Source organism: Erinaceus europaeus, chromosome 1 (genome assembly GCF_950295315.1).
Source record: "Erinaceus europaeus chromosome 1, mEriEur2.1, whole genome shotgun sequence".
Classification (NCBI taxonomy): Eukaryota; Metazoa; Chordata; class Mammalia; order Eulipotyphla; family Erinaceidae; genus Erinaceus; species Erinaceus europaeus.
In genome coordinates this window covers 71,397,902-71,419,673 of record NC_080162.1, presented here as the reverse complement: position 1 = coordinate 71,419,673, position 21,772 = coordinate 71,397,902, and the positions used below count along the sequence as shown (strand labels likewise).

The 21,772-nt window shown below is 47.1% G+C and overlaps 1 protein-coding gene across 1 annotated transcript; it reads right to left on the bottom strand.

Moving 5' to 3' along the window:
* Positions 1 to 6,270: 6,270 nt before the first annotated feature.
* DDRGK1 (DDRGK domain containing 1) lies at positions 6,271 to 18,921 on the bottom strand. The gene is made up of 9 exons (XM_007539537.3): positions 18,760 to 18,921; positions 16,208 to 16,417; positions 14,856 to 14,968; positions 14,576 to 14,677; positions 12,045 to 12,167; positions 11,697 to 11,735; positions 7,474 to 7,530; positions 6,899 to 6,947; positions 6,271 to 6,565 (listed from the first exon to the last, which is right to left on the bottom strand). Exons 1-9 carry the CDS (start codon positions 18,848 to 18,850, stop codon positions 6,399 to 6,401), a joined length of 951 nt encoding a protein of 316 aa, XP_007539599.1. The 5' UTR covers positions 18,851 to 18,921; the 3' UTR covers positions 6,271 to 6,398.
* Between the last annotated feature and the right edge of the window lie 2,851 nt (positions 18,922 to 21,772).

Genomic DNA, 21,772 nt, shown 5'->3' with positions numbered 1-21,772 from the left:
CCCACGTGAGTTTTATGTACTTACATCTATTTGTGAAGCAAACTGGTCTTTTAAAAAATTCTAAATAGAGGGAGTCGGGCGGTAGTGCAGCAGGTTAAGCTCACATGGTGCAAAGTGCAAGGACCAGCTTAAGGATCCTGGTTCCAGCCCCCGGCTCCCCACCTGCAGGGGAGTTGCCTCATGGCGGTGAAGTATGTCTACAGGTGTCTATCTTTCTCTTCCCCTCTCTGTCTTCCCCTTCTCTGTCCATTTCTCTGTCATATCTAACAACAACGACATCAATAACAATAAAAAATAAAAAGCAACAAGGGCAACAAAAGGGAAACTAAATAAAAAAATTTTAAAGAATTCTAAATAGAATAACATAAGGTTTGTGACATGATGGGATCATTATTGTATCCAAATATTTGGTCAACTTCTGTATGCATGTACAAGTATATATGCTTGTTATGTGTATGTGTGTATGTATATATATATACTGAGTCCTTCATGTAAGGTGAATTTTTAAAATATTTTTATTTTATTGTATATAGAGAGAAATAGAGAGGGGAAGGGGAGATAGAAAGGGGAGACACCTATAGCACTACTTCACTGTTCAGGAAGATCTTTCTCTTGCAGGTAGGAATCAGGAGCCTGATCCCTGAAATGAATTTTTTAATTTTATCTTTATTGTTTTAATTATCTTTACTATTATTTTTTTATTTATTCCCTTTTGTTGCCCTTGTTGTTTTATTGCTGTAGTTATTATTGTTGTTGTTGTTGGATAGGACAGAGAGAAATGGAGAGAGGAGGGGAAGACAGAGAGAGGGAGAGAAAGACAGACATCTGCAGACCGGCTTCACCTGCAGGGGGGGAACTGGGGGCTCAAACGGGATCCCTACACCGGTCATTTTGTTTCGCGCCACGTGCACTTAACCCACTGTGCTACCTCCAGACTCCCACCTTTATTTATTTATTGGCTAGAGATAATCAGAAATTGAGAGGAAGGGGCAGATAGAGAGGGTGAGAGACAGAGACACACCTGCAGCATTGCTTCACCACTCATGAAGCTTTCCCCCTACAGCTGGGGATCAGGGGCTCAAACCTGTGTCCTTGCACACTGTAATGTGTTCACTTAACCAGGTGTGCTGCCACCTCCCCCTTTTTTTTTCTATTTTTATTTAACAGGACAGAGAGAAATTGAGAGGAGGGGAGATACAGAGGGGGAGAGAAAGATAGACACCTGCAGACCTGCTTCACCGCTCATGAAGTGTTCTCCCTACAGGTGGGAACTGGGTCTTGAACCTGGGTGCTTATACATGGTGATATGTGTGTTTAACCCTGTGCACAACCACCCAGCCCCCTATGCTCTAAAAGAACAGCAAGAGTGTAGAGGAGAAATTGAAGAAGTAACTACAATTTGTGGGACAAGATGATTATAAAGGTTCATGAAATAAACTACTGATTGAGTGTTCTGGGAGGTGGTGCAGTGGATAAAATGTTGGACTTTCAAGCATGAGGTCTTGAGTTCGATCCCTGGCAGCACATGTACCAGAGTGATATCTGGTTCTTTCTCTCCTAACCCCCTCATAAATAAATAAATAAATATTAAAAAAAATAAACTACTGACTGAAAACACTAATGAACAACTTGGTAGATGGTGCAGCAGAAGAACTCTGGACTTGTAAACATGAGGTACTGAGTTTGGTTCCTGACACATGTGCCAGAGTGCGGCTCTGGTCTCTCTACTGCTCCTGAAATAAATAAATCTTTGGTGGAACCAGGCCTTGTGCATGTAGTATGTCACTGCTCTGGGCCTCACTTTTTTCTTTCCTTTTTTTTCTCCATTGTCAGAGCTTCACTGCTCCCAGATGACTTTTTCAGATAGAGACAGGCAGAGACAAAGAGGGAGAGTCAGAGAGAGACACACACAGAAAGAGAAAGAGAGAGGGGCCACAGCACCAAAACTTCCTTCAGTGTGAAGTTCAGGCTTAAACCTAGGTAGCCCACATGGCAAAGCAGCGTACTATCCAAGTGAGCTATTTTGCTGGCTTCCTGCTTTTTTTCATTCTGATGGGAGTGAGAACAGCAAGTCACCTCCTTGGCCCCCAAAAATAAGTCTTAGGGGAAAAATAAACACTAATGAGTTAAACATGCCTCTGACCGCCCCCCCCCCCCCCCAGCAAATAAAATCCCAATCTCTAGTCTTGGCATTCAATGCCCTTTCTAGCTCAATCTCAAATCCTTTCAATCCTCCTCTGTCATGCTGTTTGTTTTGTCTCCATGCCCAGCTCCTCAGTGAACCACAAGGCTTAACATTCTCTGCACCTGTCCTAGCCTAGGTCTTTTGTTAACTGCTGGCTCTTTCTGTATATTAAAGCATTTGGTCTGCATCTGCCAGCTGAGTGATTGGTAGCGTCCTTATCAGAAACTAACACTGTTTCTCCCCCCACCCCCCCAGCCCCCACCTACCCACTTGAGGTTGAGGTCAGATTTTGCTCACAGTAGTTCCTTGGAGTTTTTAGCATTCGGCCGATACTCTGTAGGCTTTCTGTAGATTATTTTAATGTGTGTGTGTGTGTGTGTGTGTTTAAGCACACTTTAGATGTATGTAATTCTCATGTCATAAAAATCCAAAATAAAACCTGCACCAGAGGCACTGTAGTGGACTAAGGGGGGAAGGTATCGTTCAGCATGGCTAAGTTTTTTTAGCTTGAGTCAAGGATAAAAAAAGCAATCTAAGAAGGCACAATGTAGCATGGGGTAGATAGCATAATGGTTATGCAAATAACTCTCATGCCTGAGGCTCCACCAAAGTCCTAAATTTAATCCCTTGCACCACCATAAACCAGAGCTGAACAGTGCTCTTTAGTTACAAAATAAATAAATATAAAGGTTTTAATTACAAAATAAATAAATATAAAGGTTATGGAAAATTTGAAATTATGCAAAGAAACCACACATCCATAGCTCAGTTTTCCAGATTTTTTAATTTTCTTTTAACTTTGTCCTTTTCTTCTTGACCAAAGCAACACTCAGCTCTGATATTGGTGGTGCCAGGGATTAAACCTGGAACTTCTAACATGCAAGTCCTGTGCACTACCACTATGTTATCTATCTCCTCAGGACTTAATAATTTTCCAGCTCATGACTCCAATCTCCATTTCTTTTTTTTTAAAGACTTTCTTTTATTTATTTATTTATTTATTTATTCTCTTTTGTTGCCCTTGTTTTATTGTTGTAGTTAACTGATGCCATCATTGTTAGGACAGAGAGAAATGGAGAGAGGAGGGGAACACAGAGAGGGGAAGAGAAAGATAGACATCTGCACACCTGCTTCACCGCCTGTGAAGCAACTCCCCTGCAGGTGGGGAGCTGGGGGCTCGAACCCGGATCTTCCCGCCGGTCCTTGCGCTTTACGCCACTTGTGCTTAACCTGCTGCACTACCGCCCGACTCCCTCCAATCTCCATTTCTTTTTTTTTAATTTTATTATTATTTTTTTTTCCAATCTCCATTTCTAAAAAGATAAGTATATTATATGGTTCTCCAACCATGGGTTTATCAATAATAGGCCGTGAAGGTTAAGAGAGAGAGAGAGAGAGAGAGAGAGAGAGGGAGAGAGAGAGAAGCTGTGCTTCAACAAGACTGAACTCTACTAAGATCAAAACATTTGATGGGCTGGGTGATAAAGTAACCAAAACAAGTATAACAAGCATTTTTATGACTTTGAAGTTATAAAAACCAAAATGTATCTGCTTGGTCATAGCCAATGGTTTAGAGTCCTTTTAATAGAGGAAAACTCTAACTATGAAAAAGAGGCCACACAACAAGTCAGAGCACCATGAAGTCTGGGTGCCTAGTTCTGAATCTCCACTCTTTTGTCTTTTTTACTTCCTCAGTCACCTGAAGATAATCACCTGAGATAATCAACAGGGTGTTAAAGAATATCTTCAGGAAGACATAAAAATAGGGCTAATAAATAAGCAGAGGTAAATTCTTTTTTTCTTTTTTCAACAAAGCACTACTCTGCTCTGGTTTATGGTGGTGCTGGGGATTGAACCTGGGACTTCGGAGCTTCAGGCATGAGAGTCTCTTTGCATAAGCATTATGCTATGTACCCTCACCCCAGAGGTAAATTCACTATACTGAAATGTTTATTTTACTTATTTATTTTGCCACAGGGTTATCGCCAGGGCTCGGTGCCAGCACTACAAATTCACTGCTTCTGGCAGCCATTTTTTTCCCTTTTATTATTATTATTATTTTTTTAGTGGGTAGGACAGACAGAGATTGAGAGAAGAAGGAGAGATAGAGAGGGAAAGATAGATACCTGCAGACCTTCACTGCTTGTGAAGCGATCCCTCTATAGGTGGGGAGCTGGGGGCTTGGACTGGGATCCTCGCATGGGTCCTTGTGCTTTGTACTATGTGAGCTTCACCTGGTGTGCCATTGCCCAGCCTCTAAAACATTTATAATCAGTTTCATTACTATAAGTACAGACCAGTAATGTAATCATTATACTACTATGTATGTCTTGTCTGCTTTATGAGGTATAAAAACATTTAAGATGATTTTACATGCTGATTTTTTGGGGGGTGTGTTCAGTTATATGCTTCAAGTATTTAATAATCAATGTCAAACATGTGAATTTTTTTTGAATTGTTAAATCCATAAGCTTTCACTTATTAGTTGGAAAAGTGCTTTACAGATCTGCAGGAAAATGTTAAGTCGTTTCTTACCTGAAGAAGTATATGAAGAACTGTTCATTTGGTAAATTTATCAGTTTAACACTAGACAATTCACACTAAACCTTGGGACATGAAGTATATCAAAGTATGGGGGGATGTTTGGAAAGGATGAGTCTGCTCCAGCCCCCACTTCTGAGCACACTGGGGGTGGAATGCTGCTGGGGCTACAGTTGCCATCTGAGACCAGATGGCAGTGGCTGAGGGCAGTTGAGGGAGACAGACTCTGAAGCCAGACCAAAGGCCCTGTCAGTGGGGATTTAGATTACTTTATCGCCTGTCTCATCACCCCAGCATATCCCCGCACTGACTCAACCTTGGCTGCACTCTGGGATCTAGGCTGTGATTGAACGGGCAGGACCTGTGCAAGCTCCTCAGACAATTCTGGTGGGCCACCAAAGCTAAGAGCTGTGGCTTTTGCTGGAAGCCACCTCTTCTTTTCCTGTTGTGGTTTTGTTTCAGCCTCACATTGTGTTACCTACATCTGTTTTCTCCTCCTACTAGACTGTGGGCTCCTGGTGATCTTCCCAAAAATGCATGTGGCTCTGCACAGCTCCAGGTGACGTAAAGTGCCCACTGCTGACAAAAGTAGCAGAGACAAGGATTCACTGGAACTTAGGTTCTGGAGTCCATGCTTATGGCAGGCACCAAATGAGTCAAAATCATCCTTGACAACCTCTCAGGAAGGCTTCACCCTGCTGCCTAATGAGCCATGTTGCCATCACCATCCATAAATGGTACCTCCTGTGCCAGCACAGCAAGCTGCCTCCTCCTCCAGGCAGTAGAGGAAGTAGGTGATAGTGCTTCGGGCCCACCTTGCATTAAAAACACACACCTTTAAGCACATGCCTCACCCTTACCACAGCAGGATGCTCACGCCCCAAACAGCCCACAGGAACCAGTGACTGACCCTACAGGAGACACACACACACACACACAAGTCTCCCATCTCACACCTACACTGAACATATGGCCATTATGTCCACTGGTGGGTGGAATCACCCACACCATCTAGCTTTTTTGTCAAGGCTACAGAGTTAAATTCAGTTAAATTCATGTGAAGCACTACCCCTCTACTGCATGAGCCCATCTGACTTAAACAGGTTCTCTTCTTCCTTCTACCTGCCCCCTATCTAGCCTCTCCTTCCCTCATCTCATCTCGCTCTCAAAGCTGATGCTCCCTAGGACCCCATCTGGTACTTCTCATTAACTCTTCTCCCTAAGGATAAGCCCTCCTTGAGGCTTCTGAGCCCATGTAATTAAGGAAAAGACAGAGAAGACATGGCCCCAAAGGGGTCCCAATTTTGCTCTGGGAAGGTCCAGATTCCAGGGTGTTGGGTTTGCAGGGCACAAAGGAACATGGCAGCTGCTCAATACATTTTTTTTTTCTTTCTTTTAAATGAAAAACTGCACAAGAATGAAATTTATAACTGCCTCCAAAGGATTCTCCCATTCTACCCCTACCTATGGCCTAGATTTCATTTCACCTGCTTCTCAGGGAATCCAGTCAAGCCTTCGGCCACACCAAACCACACCAAGCTCAGCAGTGTTCAAAGGCCTTTAATCTCTAACTGCCTGTCACACGCCATCATTGCCTCAGGGTGGTGGGGAGGGATAAGACATATGGTCAGGGAGGCTACTCCAGTGCCAAGTCCAAGAGGGAAGGACTATATCATGCTGGGGCCTGGGCAGAGGGCTCCTGTCCCCAGGCAATGAGGGAGTTGCTGGCCTGGGAAAGCTCGGAGATGGACACTCGGCCCCGCTGTCGAATGAAGTTAGCCATGGCAGTCAGTTCCTCTGGGGTTATATAGATGAACTTGCCCCGGTCATCAATCACTCCTGTAGGGACACATGGGTTGCAGCAGGGTTGAACCCTATGTACCTGGCCTGGGACTACCCACAAACCCACCCCTTCACAACAACAGGCTCAGCATCCTCATGACCAGCCTGACTACCCTTTCCTTGCTGTAGCTGAGCCTAGGCAAAGGGAGTCTATACAAACTTCTGCTTGTCTTCCTTGGAACTGTGTCCCCTTACTCAGTGCCACTTGCTGTACACCCTTCCCCACTCCAGGTTTTCCTCCTGCCTCTGTAACAGATCCCTTCAGTCCCCACCCCAGCAGCTAGACACCACCAAGGCCAGAGACTTTGTTGTCTACTTCTACCCTCTCACCTGTCAGAGTCCCATCAGCCAGCAGATCTTGGATGCGGTTTATGGTGTCCTACAAGGAGAGAATTCTCAGTGGAGACTGGTGGTACCATGCCCAGAAAGGCACCTGAGACCTCCCTCCCACCATAGCCAGAGCACCTCCTCTCTCTCTCTCTCCTGGCTGCCCAGCAGTGTGACTCTGTGCTTCTCATTTGGAGGAGCCTTAAGAAAAAGGCACTCTGATCCCTGGGCCGTGTAGTACCCCTGAGGGAGGCTGTCTTCCAGGCAGGAGGAGTGGTGATATTTGGTCATGAAGGCTGGTGGTGTAGCCTGCTGGTAAGAGAGTTGTCACAGTAACTAGTTTTGGGCTGCTGATGGGGTTTGGACTTTTTAATTTATTTTCTCCTCCTTCATTGTTCTTCCATCTCTAAAAACATAACTCTTAGGGTGTCAGGATATTCTGACATTTGATTCACTCTGGTTGGGAGTAGAATGGAAGGGAGGCATCAAGACTCCCCATCTTTAGGACGGGCTTCTTCTAACAGCCACACAGACCCTATGGTCACATTTCATGGAGCAGGCCACCTCCCGGGGCTTACCTGAGTTCGCAGGCCCACCCGGGAAGCCAGGTCTTCTAAGAGCACAACCTTGGACTGCTACAAAGAGAGGGAAGAAGGAAAGGAGACTGAGTGTGGCAAATCCCTCTCGGTCAGTGTCAGGATCCTCTGAGGTGCATTCTGCTCTGTGGCTGACAGCACAGCAGACTACTGTGGAGAGCCCTGCTCAGCTTACCCTCTCAAGGCCACTTCTACCCAGAGATACTCTCACGAATGCTCTCTTTTCCCAGCTTAAGGGGATAACCTTGCCTAAAACAAGCCATCCTGGACACCAGGTACAGTACAGCTTCCTTGTGCCAGCCTTTTTTTTTTTTTGCCACCAGGTTATCTCTGGGGCTCAGTGCCTGCATAACAAATCCACCACTCCAGGACCAGGTTGGTGGCACACCTGGTTAAACATTGACCTTATGATACGCAAGGACCCAGGTTCAAGCCCCTGGTCCCCATCTGCAGAGGGAAAGCTTCATGGGTGGTAAAGCAAGGCTGCAAGTCTCTCCCTCTCCCTCTCTCTCTCCCTCTCCCCCCCTCTCCCTCTCTCCTTCTCGTCTCAATTTCTCTCTGTCTCTATCCAATAATAAAAACAAATGGTGGCCATTTTTCCTCCCCACCCTGTTATTAGATAGGAGACAGAGAAATTGAGAGGGGAGAGGGAGGTAGAAAGACACCTGCAGCCCTGCTTCACCACTTGTGAAGTTTCCCTTCTTCAGGTAGGGAGTAGGTGTTTGAACCCAGGCCCTTGTGCATGGCAACATGTACGCTCAACCAAGTATACTACTGCCTGGCCCCTTCCCACTATCAGTTTTTAATTCCACAGACAGGGTAGAAAGGGAAGAACAGGAATGATGAAGGGAGAGGGTGACAGGCACCAAAAGCTATTTTAAAAAACTGTCACCAGGACTTGTTTGCTGAAGCCCTGCAAGAACAAAGCACTGAGAAGGTGTTGGAGTCACAGTGGGGAATGAGACGGGGTCCTGCCTTGAGCCACAGCCTGAATGGGAAGAAAGGGAAAGTAGGTGCGTCAGGAGAGAGCGGATACAAGACCCAGCAAGCCATGGTCTCAGATCATTCCTGATTCCTGCCCAACCTCTGCTCGTGACTTCCTAGTCTGGAGCTTCCATAATCCGGACATGCCCATGACTTTTTTTTTTGCCTCCAGGGTTATTTATTTATTTTTTTTTATTTGTTCCCTTTTTTGTTGCCCTTGTTGTAGTTATTACTGATACTGATGTCATTGTCATTGGATAGGACAGAGAGAAATTGAGAGAGATGGGGAAGACAGAAAGATACGACACCTGCAGACCTACTTCACCGCTTGTGTAGTGACCCCCCCTGCAGGTGGAGAGCCAGGGGCTTGAACCGGGATCCTTACACAGGTCCTTGCGCTTTGGGCCATGTGCACTTAACTCTATCGCCCGGCCCCACCCATGACACTCTTTTTGCCCATCTTTTCACATCTTGAGACGCACCAAGCCTACCCTTAAAATAACTGTCACTAACACTGATCAATGCTTCCTCTTCCAGGCAGGTTCCTCATGCTTCCCTTTCACTCTCAAGAGAAATTTTAGCTCCTGCAGGGGCAGCAAAGGGTCCACACTAGTCCTCCATATGCTCCTGCCCCACCTCCCCCAGCAGAGAGCAAGTGACTCAGAGGCAGTCTTTTTGCATTTCTGTGAATCTTCCATGACACACGAGCTGGGGGAGGAGTGACATGGTTGACAACACCTCCCTGGCTGCAGATGGCATGTGACTGTCTGAAGTGCCAAAATGAATGTGTATGCAGGAAGGAGAGCAAGTGGCAGGTGGGCCAGGGGGTGAGAAAGCACAAGGTGACCTGAACATGTGGCTTTTACCTCAACAGAGCCAGTGGCAGACCCTGGGCTCTTGGGACAGCTCAGAGTAGGGGCACGGAGTCACTTCAGGAGGATCTGAAGAGCTGGCCTGAGGGACTGTTGGGACCACGAGTATGCCTGGGAGAACAAACCAACACCTGCCTTAGGCAGAAAGGAGAGTGAACTGACAATGGCAAGCTTTGCCCACACCTCACATAGACCATATCAGGCACAGAAATGTTCTTCTGGTTCTGATATCCTAAGATGAAATGGCCCATTTACTTGGTGACAGGAGGAAGGTGGGTGGACTGAATCTCAGAAGCCCAGCTCTCTGCACACAGCAGTTCAGGGAGCATGAGCCAGAGCAAAGATGTCCAGAAGGGTTTGGAGAATCCTTAGTAAATGACATTTCCAGAGGGAATCACTTAGGCTTGGCAAAATGAACTCACTTTTATTTATTTTTGCTAGAGCACTGCTCAGCACTGGCTCATGGTAATATTGGGTAGGAGGTGGGTGGGGGAGGATAAATTGAGTGTGGGACTTCAGAGTCTCAGATATGCAAATCTTTGGTATGACCATTATGCTGTCTCCCTAGCCCAGCTCACTTGGATAGTGTGTTGCTTTGCCATGTGCATGATACAGATTCAAGTCCAGTCCCCACTACACTGAAGGAAGCTTTGGTGCTATGGTTTCTTTCACTCTCTGTCTCTATCTAAAACAAAAACCAAAATAAAACAGAGGGAATCACCCATTAAAGTGTGCAAGGACCCAGGTTCAAGTCCCTTGCCCTCACCTATGGGGGAAAGCTTCACGAGTGGTGAAGCAGGGCTGCAGGTCTGTCTGTCTCTGTCTCTCTCTCTCTTCCCTTCCCCTCTCATTTCTGTCTCCATCCAATAATAAATAAGTAAAAATATATTTAAAAAGAGGGAGTCACCTAAACTAAGGGTTGGAACACCCTGGGGTACTGGAGGCCTTTCTTCAGGTCTCTACACAGGAGGGACAGCTGACATGGATGGCAAAGATTCTGGGTCCTCCATATTGCTGCCCTCAGTGAGTTCCAGAAATTTATAATTATTATTCTTTTTTAAAATTTATTTTACTTATTCCCTTTTGTTGCCCTTGTTTTATTGTTGTAGTTATTATTGTTGCCACCATTGTTAGCAGATAGGACAGAGAGAAATGGAGAGAGGAGGGGAAGACAGAGAGGGGGAGAGAAAGATAGACACCTGCAGACCTGCTTCACCACCTGTGAAGCGACTCCCCTGCAGGTGGGGAGCCGGGGGCTCGAACTCGAGAACCTTACGCCGGTCCTTTCACTTGGCGCCACCTGCACTTTACCCGCTGTGCTTCTGCCCGACTCCCTATTATTATTTTCTATCAATGGAGTAGGGGAGATGAGATCCAGATCATGTTATGCCAAGGAGAGAACTTGGGACCTCATACTTGAGAGTCCAACTCACTATGCCACTTCCCAGGCCCTTAATGAGTCCCAAACAGCAGCACTCACTCAACTGTGCCTCAGTGGAGAACATGCACCAAGAGAGGGGACTGGTCACAGCTGAGGGAATAGGCCCTCTGGAGCTACAGGTTTTCTTCCTTTCACAACCCCCCGCCCCCGGTCCCCAGGCTGTGATCTTAGCTCTGAGCTGCAGGGAGGCCTAAACCCTGTGCATGTTCAGCAGCGGTGGGGGAGAATTATGCAAGCCCTGGTTCCTTGTCACCCCCCAGAACCACCTCCACCACCACCCCCGCTCCCTCTGCACTCCTTCCCTCAGCCGCCTCTGCAACCCTGAGCTGCACTTGAAAACCTCTCCCCTCTCACATCTTTCGTGGGAGAAGTTGCTTAGCAGCAAAGCAGAGCAGGATGTGCTTATGCAACCTGGAGTGGCATCCGGGTGGCCAGTGTCATGGCTGCAGACAAAAGGGGATATGCCTGCAGCCCCACTCTCGATTCCAAAGGGAACAGCACCCCACTTTCCCTTAAAGGAGCCAAATTCCCGGTCTGGAGCACATGGCAGAGGACGCTTGTTTCAACTCCAAGAAACCTCAGGGTGAAAGAACTGACAGAAAACACGTGTGAAGAAATCTGAAAACACAGTGACTCACTGAGCGTAGGTCTGAATCTTAGGAAAACCGTCAAACTCTGAGCGTGAGGAAGCCATCAGAGGAAGGCGTTTCCCACACAGGCCCACGTCCTCTCCACCTTCAGGGTTAGAGAACTCTCCCAGCCAGGCCTCACTAAGCTACCCTGCCCACTCCTGCATGAGCTGGAGAGAGTTGCCCACACCCTCAGTGAGGTCCACTCCCTTGTGGCACCCAGAACGCACAACACACATGCCAAGCAGGAGGCTGGCACCCAGCCCAGCAGCTTCTTACCTTAATGTGGTTGATGAACTCTGTCAGGAAACTGTGGGACTAGAGGAGCAGAGAATCTAGGTTAGTGTCTCTCCTCTCCCACTCACTGGCTGGTGCCACAGGAGTCTATGACTGCCCACTGGCCCACCAGAGTACTCCCTGACCATGTGCCCACTTGTGTGCCCATCATACGCCTGAGCAGCAGGCTTCCCATGGTGAGGGGTTCAGGATAGGGCCTCTAGTCACTAAAGCCTGCTTGTCTCTTCTTCCTGGGAAGGGCACAGGGATGGAGGAGGCAGGCTAGGAAAGATGGAAGTCTGGGAAGGGATGGCTGGTGAGGGAGGGGTTTCCCAAAGGTGGTGGACCTACCTCCTCCTCAGTCATAGCCTCGCCCACACCCTCCTCCTCCACCACAAAGGCCTTCTTCAGCTTCAGGTACTCCTCATGCTCTCGCTGAGCCTGCTCCTCCCGGGCCTTCTGCTCTTCCTCCTCCTGTGGACAAACAGGACGCAGAAGTTAGCTATTTGGAGATGGGTGCTCACTCATCCCTGTTCTGGTTCTCACTGTCCCTGCAGATACCACAGACGCAGCCCAGCCCTCCGTCAGGGATGGAGCTCCCTCAGGACTGACTCCCCGCCTACAATCAGAGGTTCTCATCAGTTCCACCACCTCCCTGACATTGTTGCTTAGGGCTCCTCTCCTTGGAAATCCTGCAACATCATCTAATCACCCCCTCTCTTTCTCATGTCCAAGTGTCAGGAACCAACACTCATTCACACCTCAGATCAACTCACTCTGCCTTCTCCATATCCAGCTCTACCCAAACCACTTCTTGCATGGTCTCTCCCATGCCTTCCATCTCACCAAAGCCAAGAAAGAACCTTATGGCCTCATCCCTGTCTTTTTAGTGATGCTGGGCAGAGTCCACTTCCTCCCTTAGCTTCATCCACCCTTTTCTAGGCTTCTCTTCCTGTTCTTTGGGCTACTTTTCTTGCCTTCACCATTGCTCAGGTCCTTTCTTCTCTGTTCTCTTGGGGTCATATACCATGCCCACAGCATCAATAGCTACCTACTCACCAGTGACCACTCCAGTAGTCAGCCAAATGCAAACTGAGGGACATTTTACAAAACACTTGCCCAGTGCTTCTCAAACCTTGCCTGGATGCATGGGAAGTCTGAGAAACCAACATAACCCACAGGAGCCTAAGGAGACAAGATAGCTAAGTGTAATGTGGTACCCTGGTGGAACCCAGAAAATAAAAAGGGTATGGGTAGGAGGACTAATGAAATTTAAATAACACATGGGTTTATAATGTGTTATTTAATTAACATAATGCATAGTCATAATGTATCAGTGACCCAGGAAGTGGTATAGTCGACATAGTGCTGAACTCACAATCATGAGGTTCCAAGTTTGATCACATGTATCACATTTGCCAGAGTGACACTCTGGTTCATTTCTCACTCTCTCAAATAAATAAGTAAATAAGTAAAAGGAAAAAAAAAAAACCATCAGGTCCTAGAGAAAAAAGGGGGAAAAAAGGAAAGACATTCAGAAGTAGTAATAGGCGTAGGTGTGATTTAGAAAGGAAGATAAGGCAGGGCCACAGAAAAAAATGGGCAAAAATATGTGTAGACAGACAGACGGTTATAGAAATAATAGTTGGGGCTGGGCAGTAGCACAGTGGGTTAAGCGCACAAGGCGCAAAGCACAAGGACTGGTGTAAGGATTCCAGTTCGAGGCCCCGGTTCCCCACCTACAGGAGGGTCGGTCACTTCACAGGCGGTGAAGCAAGTCCGCAGGTGTCTGATCTTTCTCTCTCCCTCTGCCTCCCCTCCTCTCTCGATTTTTCTCTGTCCTATCCAATAATAACAACAACAACGATAAACAACAAGGGCAACAAAAGGAAAAAAAATAGCCTCCAGGAGCAGTGGATTCATAAGGCAGGCACCAAGACCCAGCAATAACACTGGAGACAAAATAAAATAAAATATAAAAAAAGAAATAACAGTCAACCCATATTTGTGACCTTGGGAGAACCACTTCAGTGTCCAGTGGAGGAAATGGGGACACAGAACCCTGGTGGTGGGTACGGTGTGGTACTATACATGTTATCCTGCAATTTTAAAAAGATATTTTATTTACTTACTTATTTACTTTATAGAGACAGAGAGAAATCAAGAGGGGAGAGGAGAGAGACAGAGAGACACCTGCAGCTCTGCTTCACCGATCATGAAGTTTCCCTCCTGCACTTGGTAATCTGTGCACTTAAGCAGGTGTGCCACTGCCTGGCTCTCTGTTTCCCTCCTACAGATGGAAACCAGGGGCTTGAACCTGGGTCCTTGTACATGATAATGTGTGCACTCAACCAGGTGTGCCACCACCCAGCCCCTTTCTCTTGTAATTTTGTAAACCAGTAATAAACCACTAATAAAAAGTTAAAAAATGTAAAAGCCAGGAATATCCCCTATGCTTGATCCATGACCTATCCTCTAGGTTGGAGGTACTGGGGAGCTGCATGGGAGGCAAGACTGGCTGGCCAGATGCCTGAAGTCAGGATCAAGAGTTTGCCTTATTGGGCCAGGGAGACAGCACAATGACAGTGCACTAGACATTCATGCCTGAGGCACAGTGGTCCCCTTCGCTACAAGCCTACTTTTTCATGCACTCAAAGATGTCTCTTCCTAAAAGGAATAGATATTATTTTATTTTATTTTAGTATTTATTTATTCATGAGAAAGTTAGGCAGAGAGAGAAAGAACCAGACATCACTCTGGTTTATGTACTGCCGGGGATTGAACTTGGGACCTCATGGTTGAGAACCCAGCGCTTTATCCACTGCACCACCTCCCGGACCACATTATTTTAAATTTTTAAACAAGAAAAGAATTTGCCTTACCTTCTGTTGCTCTTCTAGCCGAAGTCGCTCCTCCTCCTTTTTCCACTCCGCCTCACGCTGGGACTCGAGGCGTTTCCGCTCCTCGCGCTCAGCCTCTTCTGCCTGGACAGAGGCTTTTATAGGGGGCACATCCCAATTTCCATCTAAAGCTTTCCCAATCCCACACAGGCCAAGGCAGAAGTTGCCTGAGGCAGGCCACAGACCAAGGCTGCAGAAGACATAGTCAGGGAAGCCCAGGCCTTTTCCCACTTCCCAGACCTGCACCCATTTTCCTGCTTGCCTCTCGCTGAGCTTTTCGTGCTTGTTTTTCTTCCAGCTTTCGTAGTTTCTTGGCTCCTATTTTCCCCGACGTATGAGTCTCTGCTGGCTTCTCAATGCCTTCTTCCTCCTGGGCTGAGTATGGCCAGAGAAAGACACTTAGGCCCTGGCGAGAGAGGACCAATGATGATAAACCCACTTCGCCTATTGATTTTCTCTCTAGGGGTGTGGGGGGGGGATGAAGAGAGAGTAAGGATTCTCTTCTATTTACCTTTGTGTAGTGAGGTGAGTGGGGATTTACTCATGGGAATGAACTGAGGATCCTGTGCATGTGTGATGTCAAGCAGACTCCACAACCCCCAACTTTTAAAAAAATTATATTTTTCCCCTGGCTCCCCACCTGCAGGGGGGTCACTTCACAAGTGGTGAAGCAGGTCTGTAGGTGTCTATCTTTCTCTCCCCCTCTCTGTCTTGCCCTCCTCTCTCCATTTCTCTCTGTCCTATCCAACAACAGGAGCAATGACAACAATAATAATGACAACAAGGGCAAAAAATGGAAAAAAAGGCCCTCCAGGAGTAGTGGATTTGGAGTGTAGGCATCAAGCCCCAGCAATAACCCCAAAGGCAAAAAAATAAAATAAAAAATTATATTTTTATTTACTATTGGGTAGAAACAGAGAGAAACTAAGAGAGGAAAAAACCCAGAGAAAGATACCTGCAGCCCTACTTCACCACTTGTGAAGCTTTCCCCCTGCTTCAACCTGGGTTCTTGTGCACTGTAATGTGTGTGCTCAACCAGGTGCACGCACACTGCCTGCCACCCCCCCATTTTAAAAAAATTCTATATACTTTGTTAGGAGGGAAAATAAGGAGAGAAAGCAATTAAGAGAAGAGGAGAGGAGAGAGAGATATCAAAGCACTGTTCCATTATCCACAGAGCTCCCCTTAGAGCTATCTATGATGTTTTCATGTGGTGCCAGGAATTGAAATTAGGGTATCATAAACAGCATGGTCTCTCTATTGGATAAGCTATTTCATAGTCCATCCTCTCTATAGCTCTGTCCAGGAGTAAGTGTATTAAAACCAGGCAAAGTGCTGGGATATCAGGAATGGACTTATATAGGGGTCAAGCTGAAGAAACTTTCTCCTTTTCCTTGGACACCAAAAGCAAACATGAAAGAAGTGGAGGTTGGACTACCGCAATTGGGATCAGGGTTTAGAACTGCTGGTTGCCAAGTCTCCCCTGCCCCACTTTATCTTATGCCTCAAAGGCATTCCTCCCTATGGTTTTATACCCTCACTTTCCCACCTTCTCTGGAGATCCCTTGATCATCTAATCTAATACCCTTTCCCACCAGCCTATGGCCCTCTCACCTGGGATGATGGCAGCTTCCTCCTCGTTCTCATCCTCTTCTGCCCAGGCTATTTGTTGGGCTCGACGCTGGGCTTGCAGGCGGCTGCCCAGATCCCTCCTGCGCCGGGCCCTACCACCAGCTCTCTGCTCCTCTGGCTCCAGAGGCTGAGGGTGGGCCACTTGGTCTGCTGCTACTGAATCTGCTTCATTGTGCAGTGACTCTTGGCCAGCTGTAAGGAAGAGAAGAATCATGATCTGGCGTGGCAACCCGTACCCATGTGACAGCAGGGAGCAGCATCCTGAAAGCTTCACCATCCTCTTTCTCTAGATGTTTTTTGTCTGTTTGCTTTTTCCAAACACTGTTCATCTCTTGCTTGGAGTGATGCTGGGGATGGAACCTGGGATCTTGGGTGTCTCAGGCATGAAAGTTTTGTTTTGTTTTGTTTTTTCCCTCCAGGGTTATTGCTGGGCTCGGTGCCTGCACCATGAATCCACCACTCCTGGAGGCCATTTTTCCCCCTTTTTGTTGCCCTTGTTGTTGTAGCCTCGTTGTGGTTATTATTATTGCCATTGTTGATGTTGTTCGTTGTTGGATAGGACAGATAGAAATAGAGAGAGGAGTGGAAGACAGAGAGGGGGAGAGAAAGATAGACACCTGCAGACCTGCTTCACCGCCTGTGAAGCGACCCCCCTGCAGGTGGGGAGCTGGGGGCTCTAACCGGGATTCTTACGCCAGTCCCTGCGCTTTGCGCCACATGCGCTTAACCCACTGCACCACCGCCCGACCCCCTGGTTTTTTTTTTTAACATTTTCTTTTTCTTTTTTTTGGTTTACTGGACAGAGACTGACAGAAATTGAGAAGGTAGGGATGGTAGAGATGGAGAGAGACAGATACCGGCAGCCCTGCCTCACCACTCACAAAGCTTTCCCCCTGCAGGTGGGGACAGAGGACTTGAACTTGGGTCCTTAGGCACTGCAACATGTGCTCTCAACCATGTGCACCACTACCAGCCCCCCTATTTCTTTTTTAAAATAATGATTTACTTTTTATAAAGAGATAGAAGAACAGGAAGTTTTGAAAGGGGGGGGGGGACAGGACTGAAACTTCCTTCAATGCAGTAGGAGCCAGGCTCGAACCTGGGTTGTGCACATCTGGAAAGCAGCACACTATCCAACTGAGCTATTTTGACAGCTCCATTTAAGTCTTTTTTTGCATAATCACCATGCTATCTTCCCAGCCCTCTCCAGGCTTCTTCTACACACAGCAGAAAGCTTCTGTTTACACACAGCAGAAAGCTTCTGTTTATCAGATTAACGGGGCATTCACAACCCAGACTCACTCCTTAATCTTGTACAGTAATCCACCCTTTTATCTATCTTTCCAGCTGATCTATCAGGAAATTGCCACTTGCAAGATCAGTAGATGTCCTATCTCTTCTTGGAAGTCCACCCTGAACTCTCCAGACCTCATCTGAATGACTGCACTTATTTCTCACCTAATATCACCTGCCATGGTTTTATCTGGCACCCTAACTAGAGCATATGCGTGGGGGGCTAAGTCTCCTTATTGGCTATCTGCTTCTCCTAACCATGGAGACAGTAGGTGCTCTGAAGCAGCTTCAAGTTCCAGCGGTGGGGAGTGACACAGACCCCAAGCCCATATGCAGACAAGAAATGGCAATGAGGGAGTCGGGCAGTAGCGCAGCGGGTTAAGCGCACGTGGCGCAAAGCGCAAGGACCAGTTAGGATCCTGGTTCAAGGCCCCGGCTCCCCACCTGCAGGGGAATCGCTTCACAAGAGGTGAAGCAGGTTTGCAGGTGTCTCTCTGTCTCTCTTCCTCTCTATATCCCCCTTCTCTCTCAATTTCTGTCTCTATCCAATGACAAAAAAAAAAAAAGAAAGAAAGAAAGAAAAAGAAAAAAGAAATGGCGGTGAGACAAATGTATCTCAGCCAGGAGGTTGTGCAGGTGATGCTCCACATTTGCATGCATAGGTCCCAAGTTTGATCCTTGGTCACCGCATGTGCCAGTGTGAGGCTCAGGTTCTCACTGTCATTAATAAACATATAATTTAAAGGGTATCTGTTCTGTACTCTAGCGGATGACAAGGTAAGAACATGGGTAAAGGGGAAGGGGAAAGGCTTCGGAAATCCCCTGCACTCCCAGTTTTTGAGCGGACTGAAAGCACTCACGTGCTTCCTTCCAGGAGGAGACAGGAAGAAACCTGCTGGCTTCTCCAATGACACGGGGAGGGGTGTGTTTCGGCCAGGTCTTTCTGGATTTAAAGACGTGGAGTGTCAGGAAGCCGAGAGAATGAGTCGAAGGAGTCTTTTGGGATCCAGAAAAAGGCATACGGGTTCTACCACCCTGAATCTAGCAGTGGGGTTCCCTACTCTGGGCACCCGTGTGCATGTGTACTGCGGGGACGCCAGGCAGTGAGAGCAGAGCTCAGAGATGCTCGTCAGCCGGCTGGGCGAGACTGCGCATGCGCAAGAACAGCGGCAAGAAGGCCTACAAAAGCTTCGGCCAGAGAACGCGGCCTCCACCGGCCCGGGCGCTGTGACATCTCCTACCTGCTGTCCCCTGACTCCGCCTTCGAGTCAGGAAAAAGATAACGCCTACTAGCAGAGCCGCCACCACCAAGTAAACCACGGGGGCCACCATTTCTACGACTCCCAGATAGAAGCAGTACGTCCACTTTGCGGCCCGGGATCTCCCAGGCCCCGCCCACCGCGAACTGGCCCCTCCCGTGTCCGGCCTAGGCCCCGCCCACCGCGTGACCCTGCCCTGTCCTCTCGCTGCCCGGAGGCATGCCTGTTTTGCTTCGTTTTTTACGTTAATTTTTTTTTTTTTAGGGAGGTGCATTAAAAAAAACAATGCTAAGTCGCAATTATTGCAAACGATTGTGTTCAGCATGACTACATTTGTGTAAGTCTTGGAAACACGGAAATATGCATCACTGGGAAGCGTAGGGCCTAGGAAGGACACATGGTGTCAGTATCTGACATCTCTTAAATTGGAGGAAAGACCAAAGCTGCCATTTAAACAGTTTGTAATATACTTTTTTATTCAGACTTGTAACATTATTATTATTATATGTATTTTATTTTAATGAAAGACACACAAAAAGACCAGAGCAGTGCGGATCGACCTCTGAACCTCTGGTGTAAAAGTCTTTTGCATAACCATTTTACTGTCACCCCAGTCTTTTTTATTATTAATATTTATTATTTATATATGTATGCATGTATGTATATATACACACACACATAACTAGCTAGAGCACTGCTCAGCCCTGGGTTATGGTGGTGCTGGGGATTGAGCCTGGGGCTTCTGTTGTCTCAAACATGGAAATCTCTTGCTTAACCCACTATGCTATTTCCCTGGCCCTAATTAAAATAATTATTATTGGAAAGATAGGGTCTTGCATTTGTGAGAGCTCATCCAGTAAATTACATCTACATATGCAAGCATTCTGGTTCAAGGCTCTGGCCACAACATGAGGACACCATGTCAATGGGAAGCCTCACAAGTAGTGGGGTGATGCTATAGTATCTCTCCTCTCTGTCCTCCTGTCTTCCTGTTTCCCTGTTTCTCACCATCTATTAAAAAAAAGGGGGGGAGTCCACTCAGAGCTGTGGAATTCTGTAGAAGTCCCCAGGAATAACCCAAGAGTAAAAAAAAAAATAAGTAAGTAATTGGCTGGTGTAATAGTTCAACCAGAAGAGTTGCTACCTGAGTTGCAGGTTCAATCTCTGGGGCTGCATACCCCAGAATCATACCCTGGCTTCTCTCTCCAAGGGCTCTACACAGTCCACAAACCAAGGAGGTTGCCATTCAAGAACTGGTGCCTGGGGAGTTGGGCAGTGGTGCAGTGTGTTAAGGGCAGGTGGTGCAAAGCTCAAGGACAGGTGTAAGGATCCCGTTTTGAGCCCCCGGGGTCCCCACCTGCAGGGGAGTCACTTCAAAGGCGGTGAAGCAGGTCTGCAGGTGTCTATCTTTCTCTCCCCCTCTCTGTCTTCCCCTCCTCTCTCCATTTCTATCTGTCCTATCTAACAACTACAACATCAATAACAACAATAACTACAAAAAAAAAAAAAAAACCAAAAACCAAGGGCAACAAAAGGGAAAACAAATAAGTAAATGTTAAAAAAAGAAAGTGGTCCAGGAGGTGGCGCAGTGGGTAAAGCGCTGGACTCTCAAGTATGAGGTCTTGAATTCAATCCCTGGCAGCGCCTGTACTAGAGTGATGTCTGGCTCTTTCTCTGTCCTCCTACCTTTCTCATTAATAAATAAATTAAATAAAAAATAAAAAAAAGAACTACTGCCTGAGAGCTCCAGGCAGCAGCACTGGGTCCCTAGAAGAGGGAGACAGGGGACTTGCCCAATTGAATATTAGCAGTGGAACAAGTCCTGACCTACAGGTGGCCCTGCAGGGGCACTTTTACTCTATGCTGTGCTAAGTATGTAAAGATGGTTGAGACGGGGGTAAGTAAAAGAGATGATGGATTGAGAGGCTGGAGGGATGATGGAACAAGGGAGTGAAAATTCTTATTTATTTATTATTGGATAGAGATAGAGATTGAGAAGGGAGGGAAGATTGAGAAGAGATAGCGATTGATAAGGGAGACTCAGAGAGACACCTGCAACCCTGCTTCATCACTTGTGGAGTTTCCACCCTGCAGGTGGGGATCAGGGGCTTGAACCCAAGACCTTGCTTAACCAGATGTGCCACCTCCTGGCACCCTGTGAGTAAAAATTCTAAGGTGCCAAAGCTTGAGATGGGTGAAAAGACCCTGCTGACTTCAGGTTTGACCAAGGTTAAATTTAGTCAAGTAGATCAGAGGAGGCAGCACGTAGTAGCTAAGGGAGTGGGGCCAATATGAGGTCAGGATAAAGACCAGGGTTTGGGGGCCAGGTGATGACACACCAGGTTGTGTGCACATGTTACAATGAGCAAGGACCGGGGTTCAAGCCCCCAGTCCCCACCTGCAGGGGGGAAGCTTTGCTTATGGTGAAGCAGAGCTTCAGGTGTCTCTCTCTCTGACTCCTTCCCTCTCGATTTCTGGCTGTTAACTATCCAATAAATAAATGAAAAGATAATAATAAAAAGACCAGGGTTTGGAAATCCTTACTTAGGAGACACCTTGCAGAAACAGCTTTAGAGTGGTGGTGGAGGTGGCTCAATGGTAGACTACAGGATCTCCATGCCTGAGGCTCCCAAATTGATCCCCAGCAGTGCTGTGGCTAATATATATATTCTTTTAAAAAGAAGAAACAGCCTTAGAAGTGCCTATGCCTGCTGCTCATGAATGTGACTAAAGGATGATTTTCTTCATTTCCCTGAGCCGCTACAGCCAAACCTGGAGGGAGAGTTTGTTCCTTAAAGGGGGGCGGGTGGGAACATCATTTTCCTCTTCTAGCACTGAGTGTCTGAAGTTGCTCATCCGAAAAGGGGGTGCTAAAGTTTCTGGGGATCTGAGCAAAGATGCAAAGCAGCGGGCTCAGCTTTCCTGCCTGTAAGGCAGCTAGACACACGTCTGGACTTCTAAGCTGCGATCGCGGGACCGGGAACCAGGTCCCCGG